General features: G+C 36.3%; 1 protein-coding gene across 9 annotated transcripts in view; it reads left to right on the forward strand.

Annotated features, from left to right (window-relative positions):
- The window catches only part of LAMA2 (laminin subunit alpha 2), a 611,630-nt gene that overhangs the window by 551,020 nt on the left and 48,142 nt on the right, over positions 1–12,468 (forward strand). For all 9 annotated transcript variants that reach the window (XM_065543374.2, XM_065543379.2, XM_065543380.2 and 6 more), the window contains 4 exons: positions 1,919–2,078; positions 5,741–5,865; positions 9,847–10,009; positions 10,683–10,827. In XM_065543374.2, coding sequence (XP_065399446.1) covers positions 1,919–2,078; positions 5,741–5,865; positions 9,847–10,009; positions 10,683–10,827 — 593 coding nt within the window. The remainder of the gene's footprint in view (positions 1–1,918; positions 2,079–5,740; positions 5,866–9,846; positions 10,010–10,682; positions 10,828–12,468) is intronic.

A 12,468-nucleotide genomic window follows, 5' to 3' on the forward strand; every position in this document is an offset into this window, starting at 1 on the left:
ACGTATACATGTCTGGGAGTGGGTATGTTTGTTGTACTTGTTAGGAACTGACAAACCTTCCAGGTATTGACCAGAGGAACCAGTCCATTTCTGACCCCTTTATCTTGTGTCTGTAGGAATTTGGGGGCGTCGCTGTCTCAGGCTTCTTATCTCGCCTGAAAAAAGTACCGTCACTCATTCTTATGCAATACAAGCCAAAGCATAAGAGCATCATTATTGCCTGTCTTTGGTGTACACAGTTCCTCTTTTAGTCTACATAGCCACCATAGAAACATGCAGTATCAAAACGCTGAAATTCATATGTAACATATCAGGTCCACCCTACTTAAAATGGGAAATAATCGAGAATTGATTCAGTTATCCTATCTTTGGAGCTTTAATGCAATTATCAACGTCTAGTACGATATCGATTACTTATAGAACTATCCCTGTCTTCAGCACTTCCCTCATTATCTCTTCTTGTTTTCCCAATTCTCAACTCCCTGTTAAACCCAAAGCAGCTAACAGTTGAGAGGTATGGTTATGGGCCTAGGGCTGGGCATGAAGCTGATCGGAGATAGAGAAGATATAAGGAACTGGTAATCGTTGACTCTGGGTGATAGATACATAGAGTTGCATTCTGTTTGTAGATACTTAAGTTTTTCCATAATAAAAAGTTTAAAAGAAAGAGCCACGTTCAATGGCATGTGCTGTAGTCCCAGCTACTTGGGAGGCTGAGGCAGGAGGATCATTTCAGCCCAGGAATTCAAGGCTGTGGTCATGATGATCGTGCCTGTGAATAACCACTGCAGTCCAGCCTGGGCAACATAGCAAGACTTCATCTCTTAAAAAAAAAAAAAGGTATAAAAAAATGAGAAGCAATATTTTTAGTTCGTTTTAAGCAAGTTTTTCAGCAAAAGTGTGTGTGCATGTGTGTGAGAGAGAGAGAGAGTGACAGAGTGCTTGCATATTTAGTGGTGTTGAGGGAATTAAGTACTTAACCGGGTTTAAGGACATTTATACTCATAAAGTACAGTTCTTCTTTCAGAAAAGATACATTCTGTTAAAGAAAGTGAACCTTATTTGATAAATTCATTCTTTTGTTACCATGTATTTCACTTAACACTGCATCCTCAAAGATAAAAAGATTACCAAAATGAGACAGCAGGGAGAGAAATATGACACCGAAGTTTTATTATGACTGCTTGTCTCCAAAGAGAGACCAGATTTTCATATTTAACAGCTCATGGAAATCAATCACTTAAAAAAGAAAATGAAATAAAATGATAATAGCTTTCAAAATTCTGTTAATTGAATTTCAAAGTGAACTTCTATGCAATTTGTACACTGAAATCTGAACGGTGGATATTGTACTATACATTAAGATGCTGTGCCAAACAATAAAAGATATACCATTCTAGGAAGACTACTTCAACAAACTGGGATCCAAGATATTATAAAGAATTTTAGGAGAAATCTTGCAGCTTATGATGTGGAAGGGTGGTTCATTTGGGGTCCACTTGCTGAATTAAATTAAACAAAATGCTGAAAGTAATATAAACTTGCATAAATTGTATGTGTTGGAAAATAGTAAATTATGTAAGCCATAGGAAAAAGAGTTTCCACTTAACCAATAGCAATTCCATCAATTAACTGCTGCTGTGTCATTTCATGTCAATGAACACACACAGAATCAGGATACGGTGGTCACTGGTTCTGGTTGAAACTGATGTGAGTGTTCAGCCAAGATCAGACTCTGAGTATTGATTTGAGATCTAATGAATTTGGAATGTTAGAAACTAAACAGCCAGTTTTCTCCTAAATTCTTAAAAACAAGTCTCTGCATTTTGTATCTTTTAAATCTGGAATTACCAGAAATGTGATGCATATTACATTTTCTGTATGTTCCTCCCCTTCACTTCAACACGTACCCTTGAAGAACTGGGAGAAATGGAACTATTTCTGTGAGAGCCCTGGATGGACCCAAAGCCAGCATTGTACCCAGCACATACCATTCGACGTCTCCTCCAGGGTACACTATTCTAGATGTGGATGCAAATGCAATGCTGTTTGTTGGTGGCCTGACTGGGAAATTAAAGGTAATGTGTTCATCCTCCTCCTGTTCTATTTCATCTTTGTTGACATCTCTTGACATAATTGCTTCAGGAGAAGGTATGATAAAGCTCTGTAAAACTTGACCACGTTTTACTTAACTTGCATTTATGAAAACATGAATTTATTTTGAGTAAGAATTTTCTTCTTTGAAGATTCAACCTGGAAACACAGTATTTTTAAGCCTGTGTGTATTTATTTAAACAGCTGTTGTTTTGTCTTTATCTGTGGCATCAGTTTTGTGTATATTCTTGTTGTAGTTGCCTCAAGAGCCAAGTGTTTTTTAAGTATACCTGATCTTCTGAATCGATTTGTGATTTATAGATATGAAGTGCTATAAAGTTCATACTCACATCTAATTAAAAGATTTATGAATACTTTGGGAAATATCACAGGAGCTATAAGCTTTCAAAACATGATCTGGTTTTAAAGTTTTCAAGTTGCTCTTATTCTTATACGGTGATGCACTTAATATTCATAATTGCTTCATGACAGTCCTTGCGCATTTCAAAATGCAGAAAGCCTGCCTTTTAAAGAAGGTTGTGTTGATTAAATGGAATTAGGTGTTGGGAAGCCACTATGGGTGAGATGCAGGAGCACAACCAAATATAATGGATAATCCTGGGATTGTCAGAATCATTCTGGGATGAGATTAGTCAGAAAACGTGAAAAGCCAGGGTGACCCCAAATTTATGAGGACTCAGCCTTCATATAGAATGAGGTTATTTTATTTGCTTTGAGTATGAGCTGTGACTCTAAAGTATGAGAACTGATTCCAAAACCACATGCTGAAGTTATCCTCATTTCTTAGAACTTCATATAAATGTATATGGTACATAGTTACATATAGTCATATTATCAACTTTCTCTCCTTCACAGATGGATAAATACAGGGACAGCACACAGTACTAAAAAAGCCATGAATTTTGAAATCAAATCCAGGTTGAATTTCCTTCTCTTCCACTTACTAAAATATGACCTTAGACAAGTTACTTAACCCCTTGGGCTTTGGTTTTCTCAACTAGAAAAGAATGATAAAAATATCTACCTTGCTTGCATATTGTAGGATACAATAATACATTTTTTAATATGCTTGTAACTCTTCCTATATGTTAAGTAATGTTCTCAGTAGTTTACATGAATTAACTTGTTTAATTTTTACAACAACCCCAAAAGGTATGTCTTAGTCCATTAAGGCTGCTGTAAGAAAAATACCCTGGGTAGTTTATAAATAAACAAACATTTATTTCTCACAGTTCTTGAAGCTAAGAAGTCTGAGATCAAGGTACCGGTAGATTTGTTGTTTAGTGAGGGCCAGTTTTTCATAGAAGGAGCCTCCTTGCTGTTCTCACATAGTAGAAAGAGTGAACAAGCTCCTTTGGACCTATTTTATAAGGACACTAATTCCATTCATGAAGACCCTGCCCCTCACCACCTAAAACTCACCTCTCAAATGCCCTGCCTCCTAATACCATCACTTTGGTGGGTAGGATTTTAATATATGAATTTTGGGAGGGACACAAACATTCACACCACAGCAAGGTAGATACTAATATTCTCCTCATTCTATAGTTAAGGAATCTGAAGAAGAGAGACGTTAAATATCTTGACCAAGGTCACACAGTAATTAGCAGAGCTGGGATTTGAACACAGGTTAATAGGCACAATAGTCTTCACTCGCAGCATCTTGCTTCACTGCCACAGTGAATAGTGAGATTGTGTGTATAAAATATATGGCGAATAACTGAGATGTGGTCATCACACCTTAAATTGTACCTTAATTATTATTATGCAAATGTAATTGGCACAAAAGCAGCATTCTGTCAGTCTCAGAAAAAGGAAGAAAACATGAACAAATGAAATCTACAGAAAACCTTAAGAAGTCATTTTGGCCAAGAATTTCAAGGCTCCTGCCACACCAGAATATGAACCAAAAGCTGAAAACAACTAAATGAACTTGCTGATGATAATTCAAATGAGCAGGAAAATCTCTCAAATATAGCTTTTCAGGATGCGAGAAGAAGCAGAAAGCAAGCAGAATTCACAAGTAGAATAATCAATCTCTAGAAAATTAAGAGGTTCAGACTGATGACAGAGCATTGCAAGGACGATTCCAATGTGCAAGTCAGTCTTTCTATGCGGCTGTGCAACACGTGGTCACAGCAGTGGGAAATGTACATGTTGATGGGTTTAACCTAAAACTATAGCAGTAGGCCATACCATACAGCCTAGGTGTGTAGTAAGCTATACCATCTAGATTTGTGCAAGTACTGTACACTCTATGATTTTAACTATTCAGTAACTGATTTTACTATTTAAAATTTTAACTAGTCAGTAACTGTTTTCTTACATGTGTTCTAAAAACCAAATGAGTCAATGCACTGTTTTTCCTAGATAATTTGAGTAAATATGGGTTCACTTTGGCACAGAGTTTTTAAAGTTATAGGCACCAGAATATAGTACAGTCATGTGTCACTCAATGTCAGGAATACATTCCAAGAAAGATGGAATTAGGCAATTTCTTCAATGTGCAAACATCATAGAGTGTATAGTACACAAATCTGGATGGCACAGCCTACCACACACCTAGGCTCTATGGTATAGCCTACTGTTCCAAGGCTACAGCCTATACAGCATGTTACTCCACTGGATACCGTAGGCAATTGTAACTCAGGTTAAGTATTTGTGTATCTAAACATAAACAAGGTACAGTAAAAATACAGTATTATAATTTTATGGAAGCACCATCATATATGTGATCTGTCATTTACCAAGACATTTGTAATATGTCAATGCCAAAACAGTTGTTTAAATTTACAACAAACTTCTCTAGGAGGGACCAGGTCATTCTCTTTCTTCATGATTGTGCATCAAGCCTAAGACCTTTCCTGTGAAAATGACACCAGGATTGAATTTGTTCAGATTATTTATTGATTCTCTGTTTGACTCCAGGCCCTATGCTGTGTATACAAGCAAACAACACCAACGTGGTCTCTTTTCTTACAAAGTTGCTTACTTTTTCTTCATTCCCTTGAACTCGAAATCTTCTTGGCTGTGAACAGAAATTAAAAAATTTAGAACAGCACTACCATAGAGTGATTTAAACAAGTGCTTTTACAAAATCTCTTCTATGTCATCAGCACGTACCCTTTCTTCAGATCTCAGGGGAAAAATCTTTGTGTATGCATGGCCCAAATTTGCCCAAAGAAAATTAGGTAGGAGCATTAGCATTTATTGAACACCCTCTGTATGTCAGGCACTGAGATTGGTGCCATAAATAAATTATCTAACTTTATTCTCACAACAATTCCACATTGCAGACAAAAGAATAGAATTGTGGAGAAGGTCAGCAGCTCACCTAAAGTAAGAAGCTAGGAAGTGTTTATTTACTGATGATGAAAACTGGTATAGCAAAATGTAATCAGCATTCATTGATTACATAGTTGAGCTTTTCCCCTGTTGTAGACTCATCCTGGAGTAGCTCTAAGGATATAGATATAATATGATGAAAAGATGAATATGTACATATGCCAAAATATCAGAAAGAATGGATAATGATCACTTTAGCTTCTGCTGATAACTCTCATGGATAAACCAAGATTATTTGTGAAATTCCAAATTCTAACAAATACGGTATTTCTTTCTGCAGAAGGCTGATGCTGTACGTGTGATTACATTCACCGGCTGCATGGGAGAAACATACTTTGACAACAAACCTATAGGTTTGTGGAATTTCCGAGAAAAAGAAGGTGACTGCAAAGGATGCACTGTAAGGTTAGTTGAGATGAGGACTCTCCCAGATCTGTCCTGTGCATAATAAAAGCTTCAATTTTTATTGCATAATATTCTATTATCATGTGGATGATGTAGAGCAGGTTTGAAATGATTATGCTCAGAGGTGGAATTACCCCAAAACTAATGAATCTTCAAGTCTCTGCCTGCATTTGCGCAGGCATATTTCAAGCCCTGGGAGGTACACTAGCAGTACATTTGCATAGTCATATGTTTTTATAAAATTTGCAAAGGCAAGAAATTTTGACTACAATCAGTTAAGTTTCCACTCCAGTGTTCCTTCATGTCGAGGGGGGTTTTAGTGTCTGTGAGTAACTCATTGTTACAATTTTTTTTTTTTTTTCCTAAAGAGAGCTTTCCCCAAACTGATTAAGTTTCAGGTCTTGCTGAGCATGAATTCACTCTATTTATGTTTATAACAAAATTAGAACCCCAGTCCAGGTTTTATGGGTTTTTTTAATTGACACATAGGATCCTACAAGTGCTTCAAGTGGAAACCTATGGGATTTAATGATTCTGCTTCAAGAGAGAAGGAGAACAAGGGGCCGAGATAGTCCAGGAGGAAAGTTCCTAATACATGTCCTCAATTATAAGATAGAGGGTAGAATGAATAGGAATTTGAAAATATTTAACATCCTATCATACTAAGCATGTGTAGAGAATAAACATTTTTATATAAAAATGAATAGAGGATATAAAATATTTAGCTAGAAGTAGAGGATTTCTCAGCATAAAAAGCTTAGAGCCCACTGATCACCCAAGCCTAAAGCAATTTTATTATATTAAATTAAAACGATAAAACATATTTTAAATACCTGCAGACTTAACATGTCATAACAGCAACTCAGAAACCATTAAGTGCTAAGGAGTTTGTGTTATTTTCCATTTAAAGGACATACATATGTTTGTAGGACCCAAATCCTACAGAGTACACTTCACATTTCCTTCTCTACATCTCTGCAGTTTTATAGAAGAAAGTAGCCCCAAAATATTATCCGTCTAAAAGTCTTAACTTCCAACTCTTTGTTTTCTTTTTGACATCATGGACTTGTCAACATGAAATTGAGGATAGTTTGAAAGCCTGACCCATTCATTGTTTAAGATGATTTTGTCAATAATCTTCAACAAAATCTAACATGGAAGGTTGTCTGTAAAATTCTTTCAATACATGAAAGACAATGAAGCCCATATTAATATTCTGCTACTCATAAACAAACACCAACTTTTCCCCAAGCATTTTTTTGGTAAACTTCTAAGTAGGATTTTCAAAAGCCTATTATCAACAAAACACCTAAGGCATTTAAATATCCATTCAGCAGTGCATGTCATGTGAGACTGAACATCACTAATTAACAATTCTGCAAAGATTTTGCGCTTCAACATATAAAGCATTATGCTAATTTCTGATAAGAGTATTCCTGTATATACATAGGGTGTTTTGTAGGTTGCAGAGATTCACACTTACAACTTCTTGATACTAGAATGAATACAGCCTAGTCCTGGCCATGAAGAGACATCACCAAGAAGGGAGGAAAAGACAAATATTAAATATTTCAAATATCAGACATAATACAAATCCCTTTAAAAAGACATATTCAGAGTATACTATGATTGCCCACATCAGATTAAGGGCATCATGATCTGCTTCATGGAGGAGGTGATGTTTGAAATGGGTCTTGACCTGAGGTAACAGTCCAAAAAGAGGAGACAGCAGATGAAATGTGAAGAACATTCTAGTTCCTGAAACCAGTAAGAGCAAAGGGAGGAAGAGTGGGAAGCTGGAGTGTTTTTAGAAAAGAACAAGTGTGAATCCAATCATACAGGACTGGCAAATGGGAGAATGATTCGGGTAAGATGCAGTGGCCACATAGGTTCATACACAGTTCTTCCCAGCATAATCATGATTTCTTTTCTACCCCATAACGGTAGCTGAATGCAAAGTAAACCAACATAGCTGAAGACACCAACCTCAAAGTACCGTGCCACAACACAGCCTGTCCACAGTGCCCATTCACCCACATGCCTGCCTTCTGCATGATTTGGCCAAGCACTCTATCTTGGAAATGTTCATGGTCCACGTCTTTTCTGTCATTGTGCGTTTTTGCCCCATTGCTAACACTTGGCAGTGTCAACCCTTCTCATACCCGTTGTCATCAAACTATCTTCGCATTTTCCTTTTAAGGTGAAGTGATATGTATACTGAAATAATCCTATATTTTTTAATGTTTTAGTGTGTCGTTTTGAGCTGTGCTAATACTTTGATCAGGATTGTTATTGTTTTGTGAGTTCTCTAATTACATAGTTGTGTAAGTTTTTAGCAGTCGGCCCCAACCCTATTTTCCCATAAGCCCCGTTATTTGTTAAAATAATTTTTATGGAACTCCTGGTGTGTGTTTGTTCATTTATTTGTTGTTTTCAGGAAAACACTTATCACATTTGAACATAAAGAACAATCATTCCTACTAAAGAGCAGGAGTGATTTTATGGAGAAGATGTAAAAATGAGGCTAAAAGAGGTAGACTAAGAAAATGTCATAAAGACCTTAGAATGTCAGTTTTAGAAATTTGCATTTATTCAATAGTCAGTAGAAGAGATGAAATTGTTGTTGTGCTTTAGAAAGAGTAATCTGTCAAAGATATTTTTGAAAGTGTATCTTATTTTTCTCACACTTCTAAAATTCACATTAAGATTAAAGTAAGGGGGAAAAAAAGCTGCTACAAGTAAAATGTAGATAGTTGAGCATTGAAATGATATTTTAATAGACTAAGCCCCAATAGTCACCTAGTTCTTCTTAACTAGAGTTAAATGTGGAAGAACATAGTTGCTCCAAAATAGCATAATTAAGCTGTACTAACTTTACCAGACATCAAGGTTCAAAAGAGAAACAAAAGGCAAGTTAAGAAGCTTAGTGTTTATTAATTATGAAAGAGTAGGTTTTTTTTTTTTTAGTAAATGTATTCAGAATGAATAGGATAATTCTATTCTATGTCAAAATATTACAGTATATACCTTGAAGGACTGATATTTTTTCTCATCCCATAGTCACCAATTCAAAGCCAGACTTATCTTGCTTCTCCTAGTGTTTGCTAATGAATTAAATGAAGTGGGGGGATCTACAGCTCTGTGTTTAGCCACTCCCAGCCCACAACTCTTTCTTGCAGATATCTCCACAATCGTAGTAACATCAGACAGATAGATAGGTAGATAGAGAGATACATAAAAATAGCCTCATGTTTGGAAAAAATATTTTAAATGTTGTATTCACAAGACTTATCTTAGATATTCATTAATTATGCACCCAATATTGATTAGACATATATATATTCTTTGTGAGGCAATTTGCTATACTAAAATCTTTTTCATCCCACAAACATCAACTGGATTCTAGGATCCAATTACTGTACTGTATGTACTAGATGTTTTGAGTTTGTGCCTGACATGGGACCCAGCCCATAATCTCTTAGATGGTCTCATGAAATTTACATTCTAGTGAAGCAGACAGATAAAAAACATACAAATAAATACAGGCCTCCTTCATTGTCTGAATCTAATTTGTTCCAGAAAAACTTGTTGGAAGGCAAATATTGAGAGAAGGATCCTATATAAAAGAAATGTAATAATGTATTCTCAGCCCATCCAGAAACCCCACCACTTTGTCCAAATACCACTAAGACACCCTTAGGCTTCAATATAACTATCTACTACCAAGTACTTCTACAAAACATAAAGCACTTAAAAAAACTGATGACTTAGTTATTGCACACCTCATGAAAGGTGAGAGATGGTTTTTACTTATTCTAGCACGGTGGCAGTAGAGATGGAGATATGTGGATGGAACGAAGATGTATTTAAGTTATTTCCTGCCCTACAACAGCCTATAATCTCACTGCTATTCAATGATGTGTTGAATAATGACAGACCAAATAGATATGATCTGATTCACGTGAAATGTCTCCTTCTCAGTCCTCAGGTGGAAGATAGTGAGGGGACTATTCAGTTTGATGGAGAAGGTTATGCATTGGTCAGCCGCCCCATTCGCTGGTACCCCAACATCTCTACCGTCATGTTCAAGTTCAGAACATTTTCTTCGAGTGCTCTCCTGATGTATCTTGCAACACGAGACCTGGTAAAGATCATGTGCATAGCAGAGTTTCCATGATTGAAAATGTGTTTGCTTCTTTTATCAGTTATTGGTAAAATTATCAGTTATTTTCTAAAAAGCTTGGGATGGCTGTCTGGCAGCCAAGAATGGGTGATACAGATAGTGCTTATGTATTTTCACTAATAACTTTAATCACAGATACAATTTAATTACTATTTATTTTCAGTACAGCTCCCCACATAATCCTTTAAGCAATACATCCGGTAATAATTTTTCCCAGCATGGAGCCATGCAGCAGCAAAATGCTTCCTTAATCTTCTTTCAGAGACCTAAGTTGAAAAGGGGATTCTAAATATTCTTTGGCCTCATTGTTTTCTGGTCAGTATTTCTTAATGAATTCTTTCAGGGAACATACCTTTTGGTTCACTTACTATGTTTTCAAATGAACTCACATTTTACTACTGTAACAAAAGGGTATGTCTTAGAAATTTGGTTGTGATCATTTGCATCATAATTTCACAACCACAGAAATTCAGAAAACAGTAACACCAATTCTATTTTCAGAATGGATTTCTGTAGCAGAGCGACATATTCAGCAATTTAGCCACAAGATCCTAATATAAACCCCACAAAAAAGCGAACACTCATCTATTTCTCTGTGTATCTAATCACTGGTGTATGTTTACTCTATTAATAGAGAGATTTCATGAGTGTGGAGCTCACTGATGGGCACATAAAAGTCAGTTATGATCTGGGTTCAGGAATGGCTTCTGTTGTCAGCAATCAAAACCATAATGATGGAAAATGGAAATCATTCACCCTGTCAAGAATTCAAAAACAAGGTGAGTTTTTACAGTAATAATGCAATATGGGCCTTAATCATGCAATCCAGAGTGCACATGTACCTGATCAAGAGGAAGACTCCGTCTATCATTTTAGCTACTCACGGGTTCAGTGAAAAATTGATACAGTCATTTTTTTGGCTTAGATTATAGGTGATTTGGGTTAAACATGACTGATCGAAGAGCCAAATGCTTCTCTATCATTTTCTTTTGAAACTGAGAGCTTAATTTGAAAGCATAAAACTGTCTTACAAGTTGCAAAATTATATCCTGTAATATGTTTGAAAAATGTTGAGTGCTTTTCTTTTCTCCCTATTCTGTCAAGATGTTTCCTTTAAAGCGGCCCACAATGGAATCTGTAGGGGTGGTAGGGCATAGTTATCAGTTCTTTGCTCATTTAAATTACCAAGCATTTGTATGCGTGCAAGTAAATAATTGATCAATAGTAACATGACATGGTTATGATTCGGGGACATTTTAAAACACTTCCCCAAATGTTGTTTTATCTGATCACATAAGCAGGTATTTTGTTCCAGTGTTAGAGAAAGTAAAATATACACTCAAACTTTTATGTAGTCACAGACATATATATAAAAGATCTCACAACCAAGACAGAAATCTAAGTCTATTAGTTCCGAGTGTCATACTATTGCTTTTTAAGTATATAATTGCACTAATTCTGTGTAGTATGGCGTTACCAATATCTGCAAATGAAACTTCGTTACTTCTGCTAATATAAACAGACTTAATTAATGTTGCCAATGCCAATGTGACATTTCATGAAAATTTAAATTTAACTTTGTACCGTCTTTCATTGCTGCATTTAATACATATCTGCCAAGCACCTTCTAAGTTCCATGTAAGAACTAAATGAAGTTCTAAGTTCTTGCCTTCAAGGAACTTGCATCAAATTGGGGAGATAGACAAGTATCAATGGTTAGAGGTTAGAGAGCTAATTGCTCTGATAGAGATGTGTGTAGCCAGCTAGCAATCTCAGAAGAGAGACACTTGAGTCAGACAGACAGGTCAGTTTCCACTGGAGTGCCCCTGAGGCACAAGCTGGATGAGGAGTTAGCTGGATGAAAAGCATGTATGGACATTTCAGAGTAGTGAAAGTCGTGTGAAAGCCTGGAGTCATCAGAGAGCATAACACATCCTTTTCCAGCTGCATTTCCAACAGGAAACTCTAGAGAAACCCCTCATATGGGACAAAAACTGGCTTTACAATTCTTTATTTTGGAGTGCTGCTGCATACATTGTTCCTGTGTAAGAGAGGCACAAGGCACATTTGCATGTCAGAAGCTCTGTGTAGTTAGTTGTTCAATAAGAAGAATGTTTTGCTGTTTAACCCAGCATTTCCCAAATTTATTTAATCAGAGAAATCCTTCCATTCCTGTAATACTAGCATTCTGCTGAACACACTCTGGCGAATGCTTTAGTAATTACAAGTGAATACATAGCCTACATGGATGAATGTTGGCAGGAATTTATCAGTAGGGGCCAAGTGATGACAGAACCAGTGCATAAGAGGACATATGAGCTAAGTGAGTGAGTTTCAACTTTATCCTGAAAGCTACAGGGATACAGAGAACACTAGGAGTTTTAAGAAAGAGTGTGATATCATAAGATTTGTGCTTTAGT

The sequence above is a fragment of the Macaca fascicularis genome, chromosome 4 (assembly GCF_037993035.2).
Source record: "Macaca fascicularis isolate 582-1 chromosome 4, T2T-MFA8v1.1".
In the NCBI taxonomy this organism is placed as follows: domain Eukaryota; kingdom Metazoa; phylum Chordata; class Mammalia; order Primates; family Cercopithecidae; genus Macaca; species Macaca fascicularis.